This window comes from Syngnathus leptorhynchus, chromosome 4 (genome assembly GCF_054491065.1).
Source record: "Syngnathus leptorhynchus isolate UIUO chromosome 4, UIUO_Slep, whole genome shotgun sequence".
In the NCBI taxonomy this organism is placed as follows: domain Eukaryota; kingdom Metazoa; phylum Chordata; class Actinopteri; order Syngnathiformes; family Syngnathidae; genus Syngnathus; species Syngnathus leptorhynchus.
The window spans coordinates 8522006-8543154 of record NC_141198.1 but is presented as its reverse complement, the minus strand read 5'-3'; the positions used below and the strand labels follow the sequence as shown (position 1 = coordinate 8543154).

The following is a 21149-nucleotide window of genomic DNA, read 5'->3' as shown; positions in this document are numbered from 1 at the left end:
GCGCCCACCAATCTGCTCCACTTCTGAAGTGGGCTGCAGGTCACAGCCTGGATGCTCTACAAAGGCCTCGAAAAACAAGATTTATTCACTCTGCAGCTCCCTCACAAAGGCTTGTATTTAATTCACAGCTTTATCTGCATTCGTTTATTATTATCATTATAATAATAATTATAATAATTATTATTATTAGTAGTGTTAGTAGTAATAGTAGTAGTAGAAGTAATAGTAGTAGTAGTAGTAGTAGTAGTGTTAGTAGTAGCTGCACATTCTTGTTGTTTGTATAGTCCTAAAGCAACATGTTTGCATTCTTTTCCATATCGTGATTTACTCATAAATAGGCTAGTATAGGCTATATTTTTTGTTTGCAAAAAAATAAAAAATAAAAATGTCTAATAATTGCAACTAGACCGCTAATTTTACTTTTATTTCGATACGTGCATTTTCCTTTCTATACACGGAAATCGATTATAATTCATTTGTGTTAGTGTCGGAGCACTGGCCTGCGTGTGGTTAAATTGTGTTCCTGGATTAAAGAAAAAAAATACGTAAATTACGTAATTCTAAACAATTCGCTGCGTGTATTGCGCTGTTATATATATACAAGCAGACTAAAATAACGTGTAATAATATCTAACTATACAAAATGTTCTATGATGGCAAAAAATGGCTTTTTATGATGAAATGTTTTGATCTTTCGTCCATATTATTATTATTATTATTATTGTTATTATTATTATTATTAGTAGTAGTAGTTTTAGTGGTATTATTTCGACGTTGATGAATTTTGTTGGTCATCCATGGCTCCATCCTCCGGTTATCACCTCTGATCACCAGGTGCATCCCCAAACAGGAGTGAGCAACTTGCAGTGGAAACAATCCGCAAAAGACCTAAGAAACCATGTGATGTTCTCACACGCACGCACGCGCGCGCGCGCGTGCGCCCTATAAGTATAAATTACGCACGAGGACATTTATGATTTTATATTTTATCACCCTAAAGTTGACTTATTTTCTAGATTAAAAAAAAACTTAAATTCTCGTTTTTGTTTAAGCGTGAGATAAGGTAATTGTACTACAGGCTTGTCCGATCTATTATCGAGCTGATCATTATTTAGTGCAATGTTATTGTTGATGTGTTGCAGTTGGCCTGCGTGGATTCACTGCACAGTGCTCCAATAGCATCCCAATTCCTGATGGGGAGTGAAAAAAGTGCAGCCATGCATGCACGAGTGGGAGGTTCCACTCGCCTCAATCACGATGTGAGACTTGAACAGCAACACGAACACAAGCAAGCAAGTAAGCAAGCTCCTGCATGGGTTGGTGCCGGGACATCTCCACTCTGCTGTCTTTGGACCTCATTGTCTGCTCTTTTCTCCTTGGACGAACTCTGATTGGATCCTCAAATCAGCTCCGAAGCGCTCGGCTCTCGAAGAACACGTAAACGCGTCTTCTGTTCTGATTTTTACAGGTGACAGCGAGCGCTTTTGTGCATTTATTTTCTATCTCTGACGTATATACACTCACGACCATGGTGGATGTTTTAATGGTCTCTCAAAGTCGTGGTGGCTGCGGCTCAACAGGTTCCGATCACGGCCGCTTTGTGAGCGATCGGGTTGTCGGACTATTTTCCTGACGGCGCCCGTTGTGTGTGTGTCTGTGTGTTCTTATGGATCTTGCAACAGGTCCTGTGTCAATCGAACGACTCCCCGTGGGGGAACAATCCGAGACGCGCATCATGTTGGACGGCATAAAAATAGAAGAGCATCCGCTGCGATCGGGACAAGCGCTGGGTGTTATGCTCGGTGAGTCAGTTAAAAAAGAAAGAAAAAAAAATATATATATATATTAGAAAAATATGTCACGCCACTGAAATTGCAATTATAGTTTTAATTTGCGTTAATTGTCGGGTGCATCCTGACATTTAATTGGATGGGTGACTGAAACCGCGTGGGACTTTTTTTCTTTTTCTTTTTTTGAATTTAAAGCCACGTTGTGCATTGATACACGTGCAATTGGATGTTCCCACTAAAGTTGACTTTGGTTTCCAGGGACAGACTGTCACCACCAGGCCGTGTGTGAAGGCTGCCACCGTCCCATCTCTGACCGCTTTCTGATGAGGGTCAACGAGTCGTCGTGGCACGAGGAGTGTTTGCAGTGCACAGTGTGTCAACAGCCTCTCATCACCAGCTGCTACTTCAGAGAAAGGAAACTTTACTGCAAGCACGACTACCAACAGTAAGAACTGCTTTTTTTTTTGTTCCCTCTTTAATTGCTCCTTTTTTTTGTGCGAGCGCGTTTTGGTGATGCTTCGTGACAATTTGGCCTGCTAGGGAGTCATGTGTTGAACGCATCTTTCGGGAAATGCGCTAAACCACGTGTGACATTTTAATAGACCTAATCTAAAAATAAAAATAATAAAAAACAATGTATGCTGAGCAGTCTTAGAAATATACAAAACCTCTACAATTGCCGTCTTAGAAATATACAAAACATCTGCAATTGCGTAGGCCTGCTCTAAAACTCAGATGCATTTGAGACATTTATTTATTATTATTATTATTATTATTATTATTATTATTATTATTATTATTATTGAAGAACAAAAAATGTCATCATCATACACCGGCCCAACACTATACAGGAATCCTGAGTTCATTATTCTTTACGTTTCCAAGTTCATGATGCAATTTAAAATGAAAGAAAATCTTGCCTCTCTAAAACCAGTATTTTGTATATTAATTTACCTCGAAATCTGTAGTAAAATTTCAAGTCAGTAGTGTATTAGTTATTTTACGTTTGCATAAATGTGTGTGTTTTAATTACACTGAATTGCATTTCCTCATTAGTTTTAACATGCGCCAAATAAAAGATGCATGTGAGTCATTAAAATGTTTACATCGTGCCGATTATGACTATGTGGACTTCCTAACACAAAGCATCATAATTAGACACGATAGAATGCATAACTTGATGGTGTTTACTAATTACTGTCGGACTGAGAGATTCCCATTGAAAAAAAGAATGAAATTTTACATTTGTGTAATTACAACTGCAGTCGCAGTGATTTGATGATTGATTTGATCATGTCTTTAGACAGCAAAGCAAATATAATTAAATACAGACCTTTTATTACACTTACTATTTTAATGTGCTATTCTGTGTGTGTGTATGTGTGTATGTATGTATATATATATATATATATATATATATATATATATATATATATATGTATATATATGTATATATATATATATATATATATATACACTTTTTTTAATTGCTGTTACATTGATCACATAGCATTGAAGCAGGTATTGCGGTCTGGTAACAGATTTAACAGTGCTTTTTGGGCCTTGACGACCCTATAGTTTCTCATTGCATGGAGCTTTTCATGCTTGTCATCAAATGTTCACCTTTTTGTCTGCGGCCTTTTTAACAAATCTACTTTCATTACTGGGACATGGTGGCTCCCTGCTAGACACCTTGCAAGCAACAAAGAGTTACATCCATTGCCGTGTGTGCCATTCAAGCAGCTTTGTCACAGTGTAGTTGTGGGATAACAATAGGGGGTAAAAATCATAGCAGTAACTATGGGATACCAGAGTCATGGCGTTAACGCTCAGAGGTGGTGGAAGCTGGGAGGGAAAGAGAGCGAGACAAGGATCTCTTCCTCAGTTCTCCTCTTTTTTTTTAACCAAGGCCTATTTGTAGTTGTAGCAGTGTGTTTCTAAAGAGCATTTTATACAAGTGTATTGGATCCTCCTCTTAAATGGTAACAACTCCCTTTGTCCTTGCTACCATTGTTGGGAATGGTGTCAGCTTGTGTGGCACATCAAATCAGAGCCGAGCCTGGCAGAACAACAACAACCCGCTGGGCGCCATCATGCGCTCACGTGCTGTTATTCAACATATCTTTTAATTCACCGTACACTTTTCAATCCCCTACTCCTCCACGTTTATGGTAAAAAGCTAAGCGGAGGGTCCGGTCCGCATGTCACACACTCGCGTACAAAGACAGACCGTTCTCTCTTTTCCTGTTTATTCCACTTGCAGTGATGGGATATTTAAGGATGTAATTGGCACCTTTTTGACTTTTATGACACCCATTTAAGATGCATTTGTCAGCCCACAAACTGCCTGGGGCTGTGAGGAGAGCTCCTAGCGTTCTAGGTTCTCCTGCCTAATTACATTCCTACAGCAACTGATTCATGGTCCGTAATCAGCTCTCACCAACTATAATAAATCAAGGAATTGGCAAGCATTCTTTTTTTCACACCTTTGGTACAGCTTAAAGTGTAAACAGGGGAAAACAATTGTGTACCGTGTGATTAAAACTCCCACCAACACAGTTCAACCTGTCTTGCTCCATATAGTGCAATTATATAGTAACAAGATTGGATTTTATTATCCTTTTATCCCATATGTTTTTCTTTTTTTTTTTTCTGTCTTTTTTTTTTTAACACCATGCCACTGACCCATGTTTATTGTTGCTGTATTGACCTAAATTTGAAATTTATGTGAAGGCAAATTATGTTTGACCGCTTTCTTTTTTCATCAAAATTGGCAAATAGGATTTTAATGTACTTCAACAGAGCTCGGGTCTTTTATATACTTTCAAACAGGAGACACAAAATAAAATCTTATTTGGGGGTGAATATGACCACGTTTAGAGCCGTCGACAGCAACAAGCTTGTACGAGACGGGCGCTGGAATTACACTACCCTGAGAGACTTTGTATTTGCGGCCTGGTCTTCGCAGGTCAATCATGCATCATTAGAAATGAGATCATTTCCCTAGAGGGACCTTTCCTTTAACCATGCATCCATGTAGTGAGGCCATCAGTGGGCCGAGGTGTTGGGCAACACCCCTGTAATAGACTGCCTCGTTAGGAAGTGCCATGGGCTATATCTACAAATGTAACCCTCATCATATTACAACAAATATCTTAGAGCCAGCTATTCTGGATGTATTGAAATGCATGATTATATTTTAGTGTCAAACCGTTTTTTCTCTGTAGTGACCCTTGATGAAAAAAGCCGAAAGTGGCAACAACAACATTTATGAATGCCAGACATTTTTTTTTTTTATCCAAACGTAAGCCAAATTTCAAATCAGGTCAAATGAGTATAAGGAGTAGATCAAAACAACAGTGATGAAGCCATAAAAGTGGAGCTCCCAGAATCGGTCTCACCTCCCATGCATGCTGGACAATCCCCAAGTGTGCTGAGAGCTGCCTTTTTAGAACTGTTTGGAGTAGCCTCCTGTGAACTTGTTGTTTTTTAATTAGCTGAGCTTGTGACGCTGCAGCAGTGGTGCTGGGTAGATGCTGACGGCTGGCTTTCTGTGTTCGCTGTTCCACTGTGTGTGTGTGTGTGTGTGTGTGTGTGTGTGTGTGTGTGTGTGTGTGTGTGTGTGTGTGTGTGTGTGCGCACGTGTGTGTGTATTTCATTCAGTCCAGGACACTCCCGTGCGACTTGTGTACATACTATTGCCCATAGACCAACAACTAAAGATAAAAAAAAAAAAAAAGCAAAAAAATAGATGCTCTTTGTGTTGTCTTCCCAGCAGGATAGTTTTATAGTTAATTAAAGACGGTCCTACGTTTTGCGATTAAAAACAACCAAGCATTTTTCCAAGTTGATCTTTGTTCCTTTGAGGAAGACCTTTTTTTCACATTTGATTTTTCATAATTTACTCTATAAAGGATACAATTTTATTTTTAAGCACTGTTCTTGGGTAATGTTAGAAAAGCTAAGCTGCATAATATTGCTTCAGCTTGCTGGGATTTTTAATGCTCGGCGAGCAGCTAGCTTAAACTGGCCCTGTTCCTCTTTAAGGAAGTATTGGGTTCTAAGTCAACATGGCCCGGCCTGACCAAGCAGCACACTGGACCGCATCTTCTGCCATATCACAAATTTAGGCGCGTTTGCCTGTAGTGGTATTACGTGAAATTAAAAAAAAAAGGGATATTGAGAGAGCAAAAAGTATTAATTCTCTCATATTTTTAATACATATGATTTGCTGTGTTTAAGGGTATTAGAAAGGCGACACCAGATCTAAAAAGGTAATGAAAATATTTCTATTGTTAAATTAAATGTTTTTATAGAAAGTTTTATTCTTATGAAGACATTGCCAGTATATGTTGTCATTTTTCAGTGGACATAAATACAGGGTAATAGTGTGTGTTTATGTATGTGTGTCTAGTTGGGAGACAAAGCATTTTGCAGGATGCTTTGTGAAGCCACAGAGGCTCAGCCATGGTAATGCCATCACCACTTTAGAGGCCAGACTAGCGGCGAAGGATGTGAAAAAAAAAAAGGCCGTGTGGCATTGTGTGTCTGTGTGTTTGTGTGTGTGTGATGGCTTGGTCGGTGCAGGGGTGCAGGGGAGGAGAAGGATCTTGCAGAGGGATCTGCTTGGTGTGCTCACATTACACTGCATGATAGAGGAGGGGTGCAGAGGAACTCAAGCATGCAATTTGTTGGTAGCCACAATTTAACCTCATCTCCGAAAGCCGGCTGTTAGGCAGCCAGTGGGACATGTCAGTCAATCAGGGAAGCTAATCAGTGACACTGGAGAGAGAAAGTCCTAGGCTTGGCAACAGAGTCATTTTCATTACTGGCTCCAAGTCCTCAGGCCTTCAGGTTTATTTTCACAGCATGACAACTTTTCATAACAAAAAGGAAAAGCAACCACAAACCATTAAAAGTAATTTACAAATTGGATTTTGTCGAAATGTGTGAAATACTGCTTCTGAATCTCTCTGAGTAAATGTTTTCAATGATCATTTGCCGCTTAATTTGCCACTTACACTTTTAAATCCACAGACTTAAGATGTTATAATGCGGCTGCACTCAAATGTTTCATGTTTAATATTGTCACGGGTGTGCTGGTGCAAATTTCTGCCGCATTTTCAATAACATTTCACATCCGTTTGTCTCATTTTGCTCATGTGCGAGGCACATTTGTTTGGAAATTGCCCCCACTTGTTTCTTCAGGCGGGCCGTTGAAACGCGCATGAGAAATGGAGCCCCGGCCTCTGCTGCTGGCTACCAGTCGCTATTGGCCCCAGCCGAGTATATGTGATCCCAGTCTGGAATGTTTTTCCAACACGTAGGCTTTTCACAGATACACTAGAGAGGACTGGCATCACAGTGGCAAGTGCTGCATTCAGACTCTTGTGTGCTCAAGGCTTACTCTCACACTCATGTCACACATTCTAGTTCTACATGGCAATGGGCAGAGCAGTGCATTTGCCAATGTGCACACCACATTTGGTGAGGGTGTGGGCAAATATGCGTGTACACCCCCCCCCCCCCCCCCCCAAACCCCTTCTTTGTCTGTAATCTACGATCCTTCCACCGGCCCACATTCACCTTCCATTTTAGCGCTTGTCTCGCTGGCTGAACGTCATTCTAAAGTTTAACAATCTAGATATTTGTACAGATCCTACAAAACACATTTCTTTGTCTTTCCTACCTTACAACATTTAATCTTCATCAAAGGAGATTAGCCCCCCCAAAACCGGTATTCCTGCGCCAAAGTGACTGACAGAGATCTGCACTTTTATCATTAAGTGTGACACTAAGCTGGTCAGAGCTTTGTCTTGAATAGAGGGTCTGACGGAAACGGGGGCTCCTAATCCTTTTATTTGTGTCAGACCCAAAAAGAGGGAAGAATGGGGCCAGGCCACAGAATGCCACAGCCCTTAGTGCCCCCTGAGACCTGGCCTCCACAGCCAAGTGAGCATGAGACGCATCTTATGTGGTCCATGCACCCGAGCGGAGACATGTCCACGCCGACATAAGCACAACAGTGATGATGAAATGTCGGCACAAACGCAGCGGTGTCGTTTGTGTTTGCATCCATGCAGGCACGGAGTTCATTTCCAAGCATGTACCTGCACCGAGCAGACGATATGCTCATCTCGTACTTGCAAAATCATGCAATTCAGTCGAGGATGAGATTAATAAAGTTTGCCGCTTCGCTGGTCAAGGTCCAGCGCTGGCTTTTGTCTTCGGCTCACATCGGGTTGTGGGGCATCAGCTCCTTTGTGTGCGCACCCTTGTGGTAATCCATCTCCCGCGGGAGTCCCTTGGGGCACTTTATTTACTCATTCAACTGTTTGGAAGTCTGTTAGACTGCAGATCAGATGCAGTGAGACCAATGTGATTATTTTAACCAGCACTGCAAATTCCTGCCAAGCATCTCCTCTGCAAGTCGAAGGATCGCTTCATGCTGGCTCATTGTTCTACACTCTGGAATTAGATGTAGTGTTTCTATAAGTCTTAGAGTCTGATTTGGTTTGTTTTAATGAGAAGCTCACAGAAGTATGCATTCTTTAAGTTTGCATTTGTTTGTCAGTCAGTCATTCATCATTCAGCATCATATCTGCCTGGTGTCACAGTGTAAAAACCGACATCTATGTTTTCTTGCCAACACTGAGATGGATTTGGTTATCCATCCATCAACATCAACCCAGAGCATGTATTTGGGGCTAAACCCCATGTTAAACCATTGCAGGCTGTCAGACTCGCTGAATTTACTCTCTGTCTGTCCGCCTGGTGTGGCTAGGGAATTCGGCTGCGATCTGTTGCCAGGATGGCATCTACAGTGACAGCTCTCAAAATACGCTGGTTAGCATCAGCGTGCTTACCGTTGATGGCTTTCTTGGCAAGAAAAGTAACTCTGTAAGAAAAGAGTGCAGATTGGGTTTCTTTGAGTCTGACTCACTTCGCTCCCTGTGACCAGCCCCCCCACAGCTAGCCAGCATGATTTGTGCATAAGGTCCCGTGACCCATGGAAGCTTCAAAAAGCAACCAGGGGAAATATTTGGATGATCCTGATGGGGGAGTGAAGAAGAGGGAGGGAGGTAGAGATGATGGGGTAGGTGCTGATGTAAGCCGAGGCAGATGTGAAGAGTCTGCATTAAAGCCTTGGTGATGGGGGAGTTGGGAGTAGGGGGTCCAGAAGATGAGGGTTCCTCCCAGAGCCTCATCCAGGCAACCGCCATCTGAAGGCCCATGTTGTACGTACATAACAGGCATGAGAAACCAAAAAATAATTTCATCCGAGGATACCGATATTCTACGGCCTACTCCCCTGCTGTACACACCTAGTCCTTCCTCCCGCTCCTCTACATTTCTCCTTTTGTTTGCAGTGGGTTAATGTTTCTCTGAAAGCTGCTTCAAATACATCTTCGAGGGAAATTCCAGGACTCCCAACTCCTGCAAACTGATATAGTGCCTCTGAGAGGCTGATGGATAAAGGGATAAAACTTGGAAAAGATTTCAAAGAATTTTTTTGTGGGAGTGCATGGCATCTTGCAGATCTTTTTGGTCACACAAAGTCGATGGCTATGAGAATTCAACGTGCTATGAAATCAAAGCTGGTTTGTATCTACTATTAATATGTTTTATCACAAAGCCTGTGAAGTTTTTTTTCCCCATTCTTAAAGCATAGGCTCTCATGGCCTGGTTTACAATTTATTTTTTTTGTTCATCCAAAATAGGATTGAGGTCCAAGGTCAAGTCAAGTTCTTAGTACAAAATCGAAAGCATAGAATTGTTCAAAATAACTTGGAACGATAAAGAATTAATATTCAAGAAGAACTAACAATTACGAGCTTTGTCTTTATACTTTTGGCCATATCATTTTGTTTGTGAGTGCAATGGCTCAACAGGAATAGGTGCAGTTGGCTCAAACTCCACCATAGCACTTCAGAACAAAATGTGCCATCTCAAGGAGCCCCCAATCAATCTTTGGCCCCTATACATGTCGCAGCCTCCTCCTGAGAGTAGGTGGGCTGAGTAAGCACAGTGGCCCCCCGAGTATCTGTCTGTCTCACGTTAGCCCTGCAGGCCCAAGCACACAGGGGTGCGCCGGAGCTGTTCCGTGAAACCAGAGCTCCGAAGTTGTGTTGTGATCCCAGCTGGAGAGACATCTCTAGCGGAGCCCTCTCGCAGCATGCAGCAGAGGTCACCAGTGGCCTCTCAACCTCCATCACTCCGTAGTGCTTCTGCACTGCACACACTCAGACGACATTATTTATTGACTCGCAGTCACTTCTAAGGATATGCCTTGCAACAAATACCAGAAGACCTGAAGTTTTGATGAGGTCATGTTTATCGACTCATCTGGCGACCAAAAATGTTCCAAATTTTTTTTCGATGAATGTTTTGTGTGAATTTTAATGTCAGTAATGACATACTGCCAGTGAGACTACAGTGAGGTCACCATCTGTTATGACTGCGTTCAACGGTTTCCCCCGCAAACCTGAGTCTGCTAAATAACCGTGAAATATGGTTTTAGGAAAAATGCCATCTAAAGCGTCTCTGCCTTGAATGTGTCTTTGCAGTTTCTTAATACAGCCTGTTTATCTCTTCATTTGATCATGTGTTTTGCATTCCTGTGTGAAATGGCTCGCGTGTGTGTAACCGAACGACTGCGTGAGGAGCGCTGCCGCTTGCGTGTTTGTGAACTGGGTCTGTCACTTGGCCAAGAATTGGACATACTGTTGGCAGCAGGCGACATAGTCTGTGGATTCTCCTGCTGGTCATGTTGCTTCGGAGTCGGTATGCGGTGCGTGCCACCAAACCGCCATTGCGTACCCCACCCTCTGCTGCCCCCGTAACCCTCTTGTCTCTATCATCAGCCAAGCGGCCCTCTCCTCGCTGGGCCCCAGCGTCTGGGCTGTGGCCTGTAGATGAGTGCTATATCCTGGCTGTCAGCACCGGGGTTTGCTGGGGATTGGACCCGAGTGCAGTATCAGGCTCTGTCTGTCAGCTCCCCGTTCCACTTCCTCAGCACCCCTTGATAGGCGGCCGCAGTCAGTGGTACAAACATTCACTTAGCCCTGCCGGGACATGGAGCTGTGACTGGCTCGCATCTCAAGATTGACACTGTAAGGATCTCCCGTTTCGTATAGCCATGCCAATGAAGAGTGGTTGTTTAAAGCCATTCAGAGCTTGGGTGTTGTGTTTTCAAACAGACTGCAGTCTTTGACAGACCATTTACTATTTTAGCCCGGATTTCAATTTGGCACCTCCGAACTTTTTTGCTTCTATGCAGTTACGGCTTCTTACATCTCTCACATCAACAATTCCATTCCCATTCATCAGACTGATTCATATTTGCAAAATGCCATTTGAAGTTTGTCATAAATCTTAGAGAACGTAGTGTGTATTTTTACCCGGCACATGGTGCCATACCTTCGCTATAATACATACAGGTACATAGTGACTCATACACATCTGTACTGCACATGGCTGCGTAAGGTCCTTTAGATGTCAGAGGATTTGCAACTATAATCAGATTAATTGGTCCATCTTTCCCTGGAAACATCACACGGAGGCAACCTGGCAGCTTTCAGTTGCATTCTGCTGATACTAACCAGAGGTCACGGCTGCAGGACCCAGGTCAAAAGCGTCAGTGCACAGTACAAAGAGAGATGCGGGAGCTGTCTATGGCAAATATGTTTGAAAAACTAAACAATATGAATTTAGACCCCTATAAGTTGCAGTTTCCATTAGCCACAATGGTATTATAAATTCATAGCAAAATTAGTCCTGCTTCCAAATTAATGTTGTCCCACATGAGTGACACTTTTCCTACTTCAATAACTATTTGAGGAACAACGTTCAGAAATTATGCTATTCCTCATTTTATGATAGATTTTCATTTTGATTACAATTTTACAGCAAAGTTTGCGGTCTTTCAAAGGGTGCTCTTTTTATACCACGATATAACTACAACTATATATAACTATTAAATAATATATACCTACAAAAATACAGGTGACATTTCTTGGACAAAAATATATGTTAATGGTTTTCTGAATTTTCCCAAGTGCCCTTTATTTGATCTGATTCAATAATAAAATAATACAGTGGGTTGTGGTTTACCAACTCAGAAAATTCAGATGGTCTTAGGTAAGCTGCAGATCCCGAACAGACCAAACAGACCTTCATACTCTTTCATGATTGTCCAAAAGTTTATTTCCGCCTGCACTACCTAATGTGGTAAAGCCAGCGCTGCTGGCACATAAGACGAGCAAAATGAGCCATAAAAACGGTTTCTTTTTGTACAAATTCTGCTACACCCAGCTCTGCTTTTTTCACACATTCTGGCGCTAATAGGCTCTGACACACCCTAAACAACCACCCTCACAAAACGAGTGTGGAGCCAGGCACAGCGGTTTGGTGTCCAGGGGAAGCCTGTGGCTCTGGAGCCAGAGAAGGAGTCATGCCCCGCTGTCCCACAGAGATGACAGGAAGATAAGAAAGAGAGTTGGCCTCTCCACACAAAAACATCCCACTAGGAACCAACCTATCCTGGGGGTGAGCTAGAGGAGGGCTTCAGGACTCATGTCTAAATCCTTCCTCTCGGCACGAAAAAAAAACATCCAAAGCTTGATCGAAGGGGTGATACTTTGAGTGAAGTTGACTTAGTCGCTCAGTAGCCACCAGAACGTGCCGCGTGATATCACAAATATCCAGATCAAGTTTGTACTTTAACAGCATGCTTCTGTGTATCACAAGTTTGGCTTTGTGTCGTGGCCTCCTTTAACAACAGCCACAGGAATAAAAGAGCAAAAAAACCTAACTGAAATTGACAGAGTCTTGGCAGACACAATGGCAGCAGTTAGAACTTTGGAAAGTGCTTACAGTTTGCAATATTCGAGAGGGTGAAGTGAAAAGGTAGCCATTTCTTCAAGACAATGTATAATGAGGGAACCATGGGGAAGGAGAAACAGCGAGCGGTTTCTGGAAGCGGCACTACGACGCAGCAGCATTAAAAGAGATTTACACCACCAGCTCTAAAACAGTTTTCTTTTGCTCAATGGTTCCCTCCTTTACAGATATTTCAGGGAAGTAATAAACTGTGGCTGACAAGTGTTGGAGTGCCTTTGAACCATCTCTCATGGGCAGCGGAGCTCCATCATTTCTGTCACAGTGTTGCCGCCATGCATCATTACTTTTATAGAATTCTACCTGATTCTCCTTGTTAACAGCCTTTTGGCCTTGCCTCCTTATTAGGATCAGCTTGTTGTGGCTTATAGTAAAATAATATTGCATAACTATCCGCAATGCAAAAGGCATGATGTTTTGCTTTTGGTTTAATGTCACAGTGAGTTGTTTTTTTTCCCCGTTGTTTAAGTGGATAGGCTGTTTTTCCCTGACAGTTAAGTTCTTTTTGAAGCCGTCTGCTCGGTCCAAAATGAGGCCCTGCACAGTGTAAGATGTCATTCTCCCACTGTGCTGACCAACATGCTGTGTGTGCCCATAACATTTAATGGTATTTTGGCAAATGCTCATGGAAACTCTTACTTTGCCCAGCAATGTTACATTCCCGTCTTTCTAGGTCCCCAATTTGTTTTATTTACTATATCCACGCATTTGGCTTTGAAGAACACAGTCTTAAGTTTTAGCCAAAAGAATATGTATATAGTATATGATATATATACATATATATACACTAGCATTCAAAAGCTTGGTGTCACTTAGAGTTGTCCTAATTTTTAAAAGAGAGAGAGAGAGAGAGCGAGAGGGAAAGCTACATACACATATGCAGTATTGGGGCTGCGTGGTTTATCGAAAAAATATTGGAATCACAATAACACCTGATACAATATGCAAATTGCAAAGACATGCAACATTTTTGTCATGGAATTGTATGTTTTTATCTGAATTTGACCAGTCAAATGCAAACTTAAATGCACACCGCTACCCAATAGTTGGGCATAATCATTGTGCTTGCTTAGTTTGGTCCTGTTTTTCCAATATCGTGCAGCCCTAAGATGTATTTATATAATGTATTGAAAAAGCTTGGCAGGGGCCGGCCGGATGCACCCACTATTTTATTTCATATGTCTGTACAGTATATTTTTATACCGTGTGACTGTAGCACTAATATTACAAGGACTTAAAAGTGTTACAATTCAAATGTTTTGTTACTATTTTGTTGTGAAAGATCACGTGATACCTCAGGGTGTTTTTGATAGGCCTTTACATCGATGACTTTGCAACTGCCGTTCATCTGCGTTTCAAATTTTGAATCATAGTAAAACTAGGTGTCGACGGTGGGTCTATCATGGACTCAACATTCAACCATGTCGCCGGTTGTGCAGTGTTGGTCTTTGTCAACAAGCTTTCTTTTTGCAGTAGTCACGTGACTTTTTTCAGTGGCATCTGGCAGTGTGTAACTGCCGGTGTGGGAGTGGTGTACCACCCGGGTCTGCGATTCCCATCATGTTCAACCATTTGCTAACGGCTACAGCTATAAGTAGGAATTATTGCTGGTGAGATAAGTATGGAGATAAGCTGGTTCTTTCCTGCAAGATGTATGAGGTGTCTGGACAGCGTGACAGATACACCTGACCTGGAAACGAATGGCAAGACATCAACTTTTTCATCATTAGTTGTTTGTTGCATGTCGAAATGTCCCACATTGTGACGGAAATATTAAAGTTCAACCTAGAACTCAGAAGAAAAAAACAAATCCTAAATCTGTAGTAGTACATTTTGAAGTTTTTTCCTCTTTAAGGTGTGTGGGAGAAGCATTCCTTTAGCTCACTAAGCTCCAGGGCCTATCCCCCGCCTTTGTTCTTTGGCATCTCTCCCCTCGCTGCCTTCTTCGCACCAGGTGAACGCTCAGCCCCTCGCAGCTTTTATTTATGACACATTCCCTCACATGTAAAGATGATGACGATGACATGTTACAGGCATCCACTGGTATTGCACGTTTAAAAGAATGCTATTTTTAAGCCCCAAAACAAATTTGATGACACTTCACATGCCAAAACAGTTTGGCCCATAGATCATTGTCATGAGATGTAATTATTATGATGGCGCACTTAAACATACTTTATGGCTTTGTAGTTAGCCCTATAGATGGCACTGGCACACATTTTAAGACTTGTCACTTGACCTAAATACACTAGCGATATGGTTAATGATTTTATTGAATATTCTGTTATATCTATCTATCTATATATATCTATATATATATATATATATATATATATATATATATATATATATATATATAATGTATCTGATGTAATCAGATAGATAACATATATATGTTTTTTTTTGTTTTTTAATCATATTCAATATCACAAGTTAATGTCCAAAGAGTTCACCCACTGTTATGATTGAAGGGCATACTGGTGGTTTGACCCAGCACACAAGAGTTATAGGTAGCTGGTCAGCTTGTCAGTCAGGTCGGGCTGTTTTTTAATCATTTCATCTTTGCTGTGGGGCTCTCATGAGACCCCAGCAACGTTTAGCAGTCTGCAGCACAGGACCCCGGGGCTCGTCTAAGCCATGCCTGTATCCGAGCTGCCATTATTAGCTCTGCTCTCAGGAGCCCGCCGCTCATCTCTCCCCTGAGAGGAAGGCTGAGAAATGAAGCGCAGTGGCTGGGCGCGGCAGCAGTGAGCCAACAGCCATGGAACAGTAATTACTCCATTGATATTCCTTGTGCAATAACACTGTCATCTCTCTTTTGCATAAAGTCACTCGCCTCGCCACAACTGATGAATGCATTAGATCTTGTCCAAAGGCTACAAGAGAAGGTGGCATGTGTTTTTTGAAATGTTTTTTTTTTTTCTTCTAGGAAGGATTTTAGGTGTGACGTTTGTTTCAGTCAGTTGTTCAAATTAGCGATAATGAGGACTCCGTAACTACTCTGTACAAACAGGCTTCACAGTCTTTGCAGTATTGAAACGTAAACTAGAACTAGCAACAACTCAAATTTGGATCAGCTCCAAACTGAAGCCTTTCATAGAGAGTCATTTCCTGGAAACACTTTTTCACCATTGTAAATGAGAACATGTTCTTAATTGGCTTACCTGGTAAAACATTGAATTAAAAAAAATATTAAAAAAAAAATTAAAATTATTTATTTATTTGTTTTAAAAGATGCAGCCTTGAAAAAAATATAATCAATTCCATAATATGCACCTTTATTTTCTGTTCTACTTTATGTACTACCCAGCCACCCCACGATTTTCCAGATGATTTGTTTTGCAGGTTTTTTCACTGATGAACAAACAAAAATAACGTGTCTTTGGTCTAGCGGATTTTCAATGTGTTTCTCCTGCAAATGTGACCGTACGTGTTGGTGTACAGTGTATGTGTGTGTGCTTCTGCCTGAGAGAAGAGTGTGTATTAAGGGGGAAGATATCATTGGATGTCATAGGGCCCTGTCTCAGGCCTTGGTTAATGGCCATTGGTCATAGGCTGTCTCCCCTTTATTTCTTTTGCTCTCCTGCTCTATCCTTTCAGGTCTCCCACTGGTACAGCACCCTCAGGCACTGCATCATTTATTGCTGTCAGGAGCCACATAGGAGGGGGGGAGCGAGGGGGAAGACTAAGAGTACGTGTGCGGATGGTGTGTGTGTGTGTGTGTGTGTGTGCAGGAGAAGGGGAGACAGAGAAGATGTGCTGCAGGGGGAAGCCAATGGAGGCAATGGGGAGAGGCAGGCACGCTAGACTGTCAAATCTCAGCAGTTGAATATTTAATGGAGCCTGCAGTGTTTATTTAGTTAGCCTGTCGATTTTTACCACTCTGTCAATAGCGGCCCCCATGTAGCCTGCTGATGATCTTTAGTGTCTTTTCCCTTAGGAGCGGCAAGGCTCTAAATGCAATTATGGATTTTCCTGCACTGCAATGTGTTTGATATTTTTACTGATCTAATTTGCAATCTGGTAGTTTATTGTTTGGCATTTTAGTGGCGCTCAAGTGGCGAGGCAAATTTGATTTCCTCTCATAATTCTTTATAACTTCATTAATGCTGTTAGCGCATTGGCACAGATCTTAAATAAAGCCAAAAAAATCATCCCATGGATGGACGCTTCCCCATTTTATGGGGTCCATACACCATTATTTCACTGATTCTTGTTCTAATTAAAAATCATCCTAGAGGTGTATTGTCATTGTTAAATTGGCAATCGCAATCAGATAGATGCAAATGATTCCCTCTAAAGAGACATGCTCGTTCAACCATACGGTCACAAATGCAGTATCACATCAGTGGCATTCAGAGATAAAGGATATTAACAACAGAGGGACACAAATAAAAGTGGCAAAATAATGCGGCTGATTGTGTCCCACAACAGTGTGTGATTCGGTTGCGCTTCAGGATTTGCAGTCCTTTGACGGATGTGCTAGTTAGAGGGGCGGCATTAGCCGTAATGCTGTTAGCATGTAGCTGTGTGAGTGATGTGCTAGTTAGATGCCCAGCAGTAGAGCTAATGGTGTTAGCGTGTTGAGCCTACCGAGGGATGCAATCGGTTAGGCTGTGATGGATGAGTGTCGTGCTGCACAGGCCTGCAAGCATCCTCATTCTCCAGGCTGTCAGCTCCTTAAGTGGACGTACGCAATTAACACTGAAATCAGAACCCGCTCAATCTGCTGCTGGGCTCAGCATTCAATAGGAAAAATGGCTCATTTACTCTACGATGAGTGAGAGGTGGGCCATTGTAAAAAGATGAGTCAAAGCAAGGTGTGGGATATTGGAACTATTATATTAACATTACATATAATGGTGCTGTATTCATGTAATATGATTAAAGGCACACTGATATTTGTTCAAGTCTAGACCACAAGGAATTAAACGATAACATAAACCATAGGTGTTTCCAGCCCTTTAAAAAAATAATCATGAAATGTTGCCCAGCACCCTTGAAATTTGAGAGATCTTTTGTTTTTCTTTTTGTATTATTTCCATTTCAAACAACCTAGAAAAAAGTAAAACCTTACACTACTTGCTTGAAACGTAATATTAACGCAATAAAAAATACAGCACCTCCCATTGTTTCAAAATACTTTGCTCAACCCCCCCACCTCTCCCGAACTGAGCGTTTTATGTAAACAAAACAAGTGCAAAAAAAAAAGTGTAAATTAAATTGTGTTAAAATGTACAATTAGTCTTCTGGTCTTATAATTCCCTCTGCTACACACTATTCATCAAACACCTCCATTTCCCCCGAATGTTTATTCCACTTCTGACATCTTGGGCAATCCTACAAATATTGAATTGGTTTTATTTTAACAGTTAACCTGCAATCATATTTTATTTGTTAGACACAAAAAATATTCCACATAAAATGAACTGGGTGTGAATCTGGTTGAGATAAGGTAGTCAGTGACTGAACTCAGGATGTCATAATGTACATGTACATGACACACACTTTTTCCACTTGAGAGACAATGAACAGGGCACATTACATGATCAAACGCACACACCGCAACACAACAAATACTCACGCTTCACGGCTTCAAAAACTAACAGAGGTAACATCAAAGCTTCAGCATGTCCTTGATCGACTTTACATAAGCAAAACTTGTTCTCACTTGGTGAGTGCTGCATGCCTTAACATAGCTGTCATTTCAGGGGTCATAATTAAATTGTGTAAACTCGTGATTAGAACGCTGCATTGAAAGTGTATCACTTACTGTTTATGTTCAAATTTTACTCTTTTTTTTTTTTTTGTCCAGTATGACGTGGTCCTGCTGATCCAACTGTAACAAGTATATATAATATTTTTTTTAGTATTAATAATAATAACAATAATATAATAATTATAATGACCTAGCACAGCTTCTCACAGAAGTAAGGGGCACAGGCTTTTCTTCTGGAAACAAAATTAGCACAGTGTATAAACCTCATCTGTTGGAAAGAATCGCAACTGTGAGATCATTTGTTGGGATTTGCCATAAGAAGGCATCGGCACTATTAATTGTGCACTTGGCTACAATGTGTTGTTGTGGCTGCTACGTCACTAATCCTTTGTCTTGGGAAAAAAAAAACTGCTTCTATTTTCATGACACTGTAGTGTCCCGAAGCCAAGAGCCAGAAACTGGAATCACTGTTTAGTGATTTGCATAATAGCAGGCCGTGCATGTTTTGCATATGTTAAAGATGTGGGAGTGGTGTTGCATACAATTTGCAACATAATAATAATCATCGAAATGATTATTATGATGATCATTATCAATGTCGTGTACTATCGAATTAGATTTGATGTACTACACTATTATTTGTATTATTTAATAATAATTGATTGTAGTATATGTATTGTAGGTACTTGAATTCACTGAAATAATTCTATACCATCGTACTACTCTTGCTTGAAACAACGTCTCAATCTTAAAGCGGTGATGAAGTAGTTTTGTTTGAAAGAAGCTACAAATGTTCATAAATCGGTTTAAAAACTGACAATACAATTCTAAACTCAGTACTATTATTAAAATGTATTGTTTTATCACAATTATTTTTAAAGGCAATATTTTTGGTCCACTTTTCACATGCCTTGAACATATCTAATGTTCTGGCCCGTGCTTGTTTTTTTAAAATGATGTGTTAAAAGCCACCAAAGACTCTTAATTAGATTCTAGAATTAAATTTGTTCAGATGATATTAACATCTCTGCGTATTCACTCACAAAATAGTGTTTGAGATGCTCCCTGGGGGGTTGTTTTCCTTACACTACCGCAGAAAACATGCTGCTTTTATTTGCAGTAATCCTTGCAATTGCTGCTGTTAAGGCCCAATTTGAACACAGACTTTCATCTACCGACATTTCAGACAGCAAATAGCCCTCCTCTAATTGAACACTGTCATCAGTTGAGCTGCAACTACAGCCCCTCCCCTCTTGCATCAGAAGAACGCAAAAGCTCCTCCTTAAAAGATACAAGATATGTTTGTACTTGGGCCGTGGATGAGATTCATCGTTCTTATCATCTGAGACGAGCAGAGGGAGCGAGGTTGGGGAGGATCAGGAAATGTCACTGCTCTGTAATAGTTTATGATTCATCCCTCCACCTTTGACTAAATAATGAGGGATGACAATTAGAGCAGACCAGGGGAGTTGGAATCAAAGGAGCGAGATTCCCAGTTGGCAGAGTCAGGCGTGTCTGCGTGTGCTCCCAGCAAACTGGATCCAGATGTCAAGGTCTGCGCTGCCAAAGACGTCCGCTGCCACACAACGGGGTCTTTCTGCCAGGCGCCAAGACCATCTTTCAGCTTCCATGCTACAAACATGACAAGAGGCCCCTCTTCAAATAAAAGAATTCCAACTCACGCTGAGCCAAGTCTTGATAATGTGATTTATCAAACTCTGGCTTTGTGTCTCTGTCCGCTTTTTGTCTTCCCCTGGCCTTCACTCTGTTTTCGGGAATCCAGGTGGGGGTGTTAAAAAAGAAGATTAAAGGTGCTGCTAATCAAATAAAAGAGTGAAATCAAATTGTTGAACAAGTGCCAAGTAATATTACACTGATTGATTTTGGTTATGATCTTATCGTCCAACTCCTTGAACATTTGCGAAGCCAAATCCAGTACATGTGTAAGCCTCGCTATCTAAAGAATTTGATTTGTCTAGGTTGGGTCGGCTGGGGTTGGAGGGATTCAGGGGTCAGGTATTGTCACTCGGCATAACGACTGAATCAATGGCTCGGTGCAGTCGAGAAAAGGCCAGCGGCAGCGGGCTATTGATATGTTTAGCAAATTAGCCGCGATGACGGCAGGTGTGATTGTGAGTGAGGCTCTGGGGTCAGATCGTCATATGGTGGCTAACAGACACAATATTGCTGCGTGTCCTGATCTCTCCATTCCCTCACAATGGCATTAGGGGCACCCCAGGGAAATAAAGAGTCCCACTCCCCTATCCCCAGTGCTCCTCAAATTAACTCCCCTGAAGGTTAAGCTCCCTGATTCATAATTATTCAAGCTTACCACCAGCGCTATCGCCCCTCTCGTCTCCACATTCACTTCTCCTGAGTGGCACTTGGCTTTTTTTTTTTTTGTGGGAAAGCACAGGAATTAGATTAGCCAAGCCTGACCACCGAACATCCAGCCTCATGACAGGAGCGGGATTGGACTTGATCTCTGCCTGTCTAGCTGTCCCCCTATTCAATCTAGCTGTCTGTCTCTCATATTGTGTTATTGCTTGTGAGGGTCCCTATGGATGAGACATTTTCAGGCTTTCAGCCATGCTGCAATTGCATATATGGCTCTCCGAGGAGTGGGCAGTGTCATGAGCTTGTCTCTCTTGCATGGACTTGATTTGAATGATGCAAGCATGCGATGGGCTTTCACTTCTGCTTCTGTGTGTTGTGGTGGTCCTGGGACTTGGATCAATTTG

At 41.6% G+C, this 21149-nt stretch overlaps 1 protein-coding gene across 6 annotated transcripts in view; it reads left to right on the top strand.

The window, feature by feature from the left end:
- lmx1bb (LIM homeobox transcription factor 1, beta b) overlaps window positions 1-21149 on the top strand; it is a 53862-nt gene that overhangs the window by 9940 nt on the left and 22773 nt on the right. For all 6 annotated transcript variants that reach the window (XM_085909127.1, XM_085909131.1, XM_085909126.1 and 3 more), the window contains 4 exons: window positions 1143-1296; window positions 1409-1468; window positions 1683-1802; window positions 2049-2235. In XM_085909127.1, coding sequence (XP_085765253.1) covers window positions 1143-1296; window positions 1409-1468; window positions 1683-1802; window positions 2049-2235 — 521 coding nt within the window. The remainder of the gene's footprint in view (window positions 1-1142; window positions 1297-1408; window positions 1469-1682; window positions 1803-2048; window positions 2236-21149) is intronic.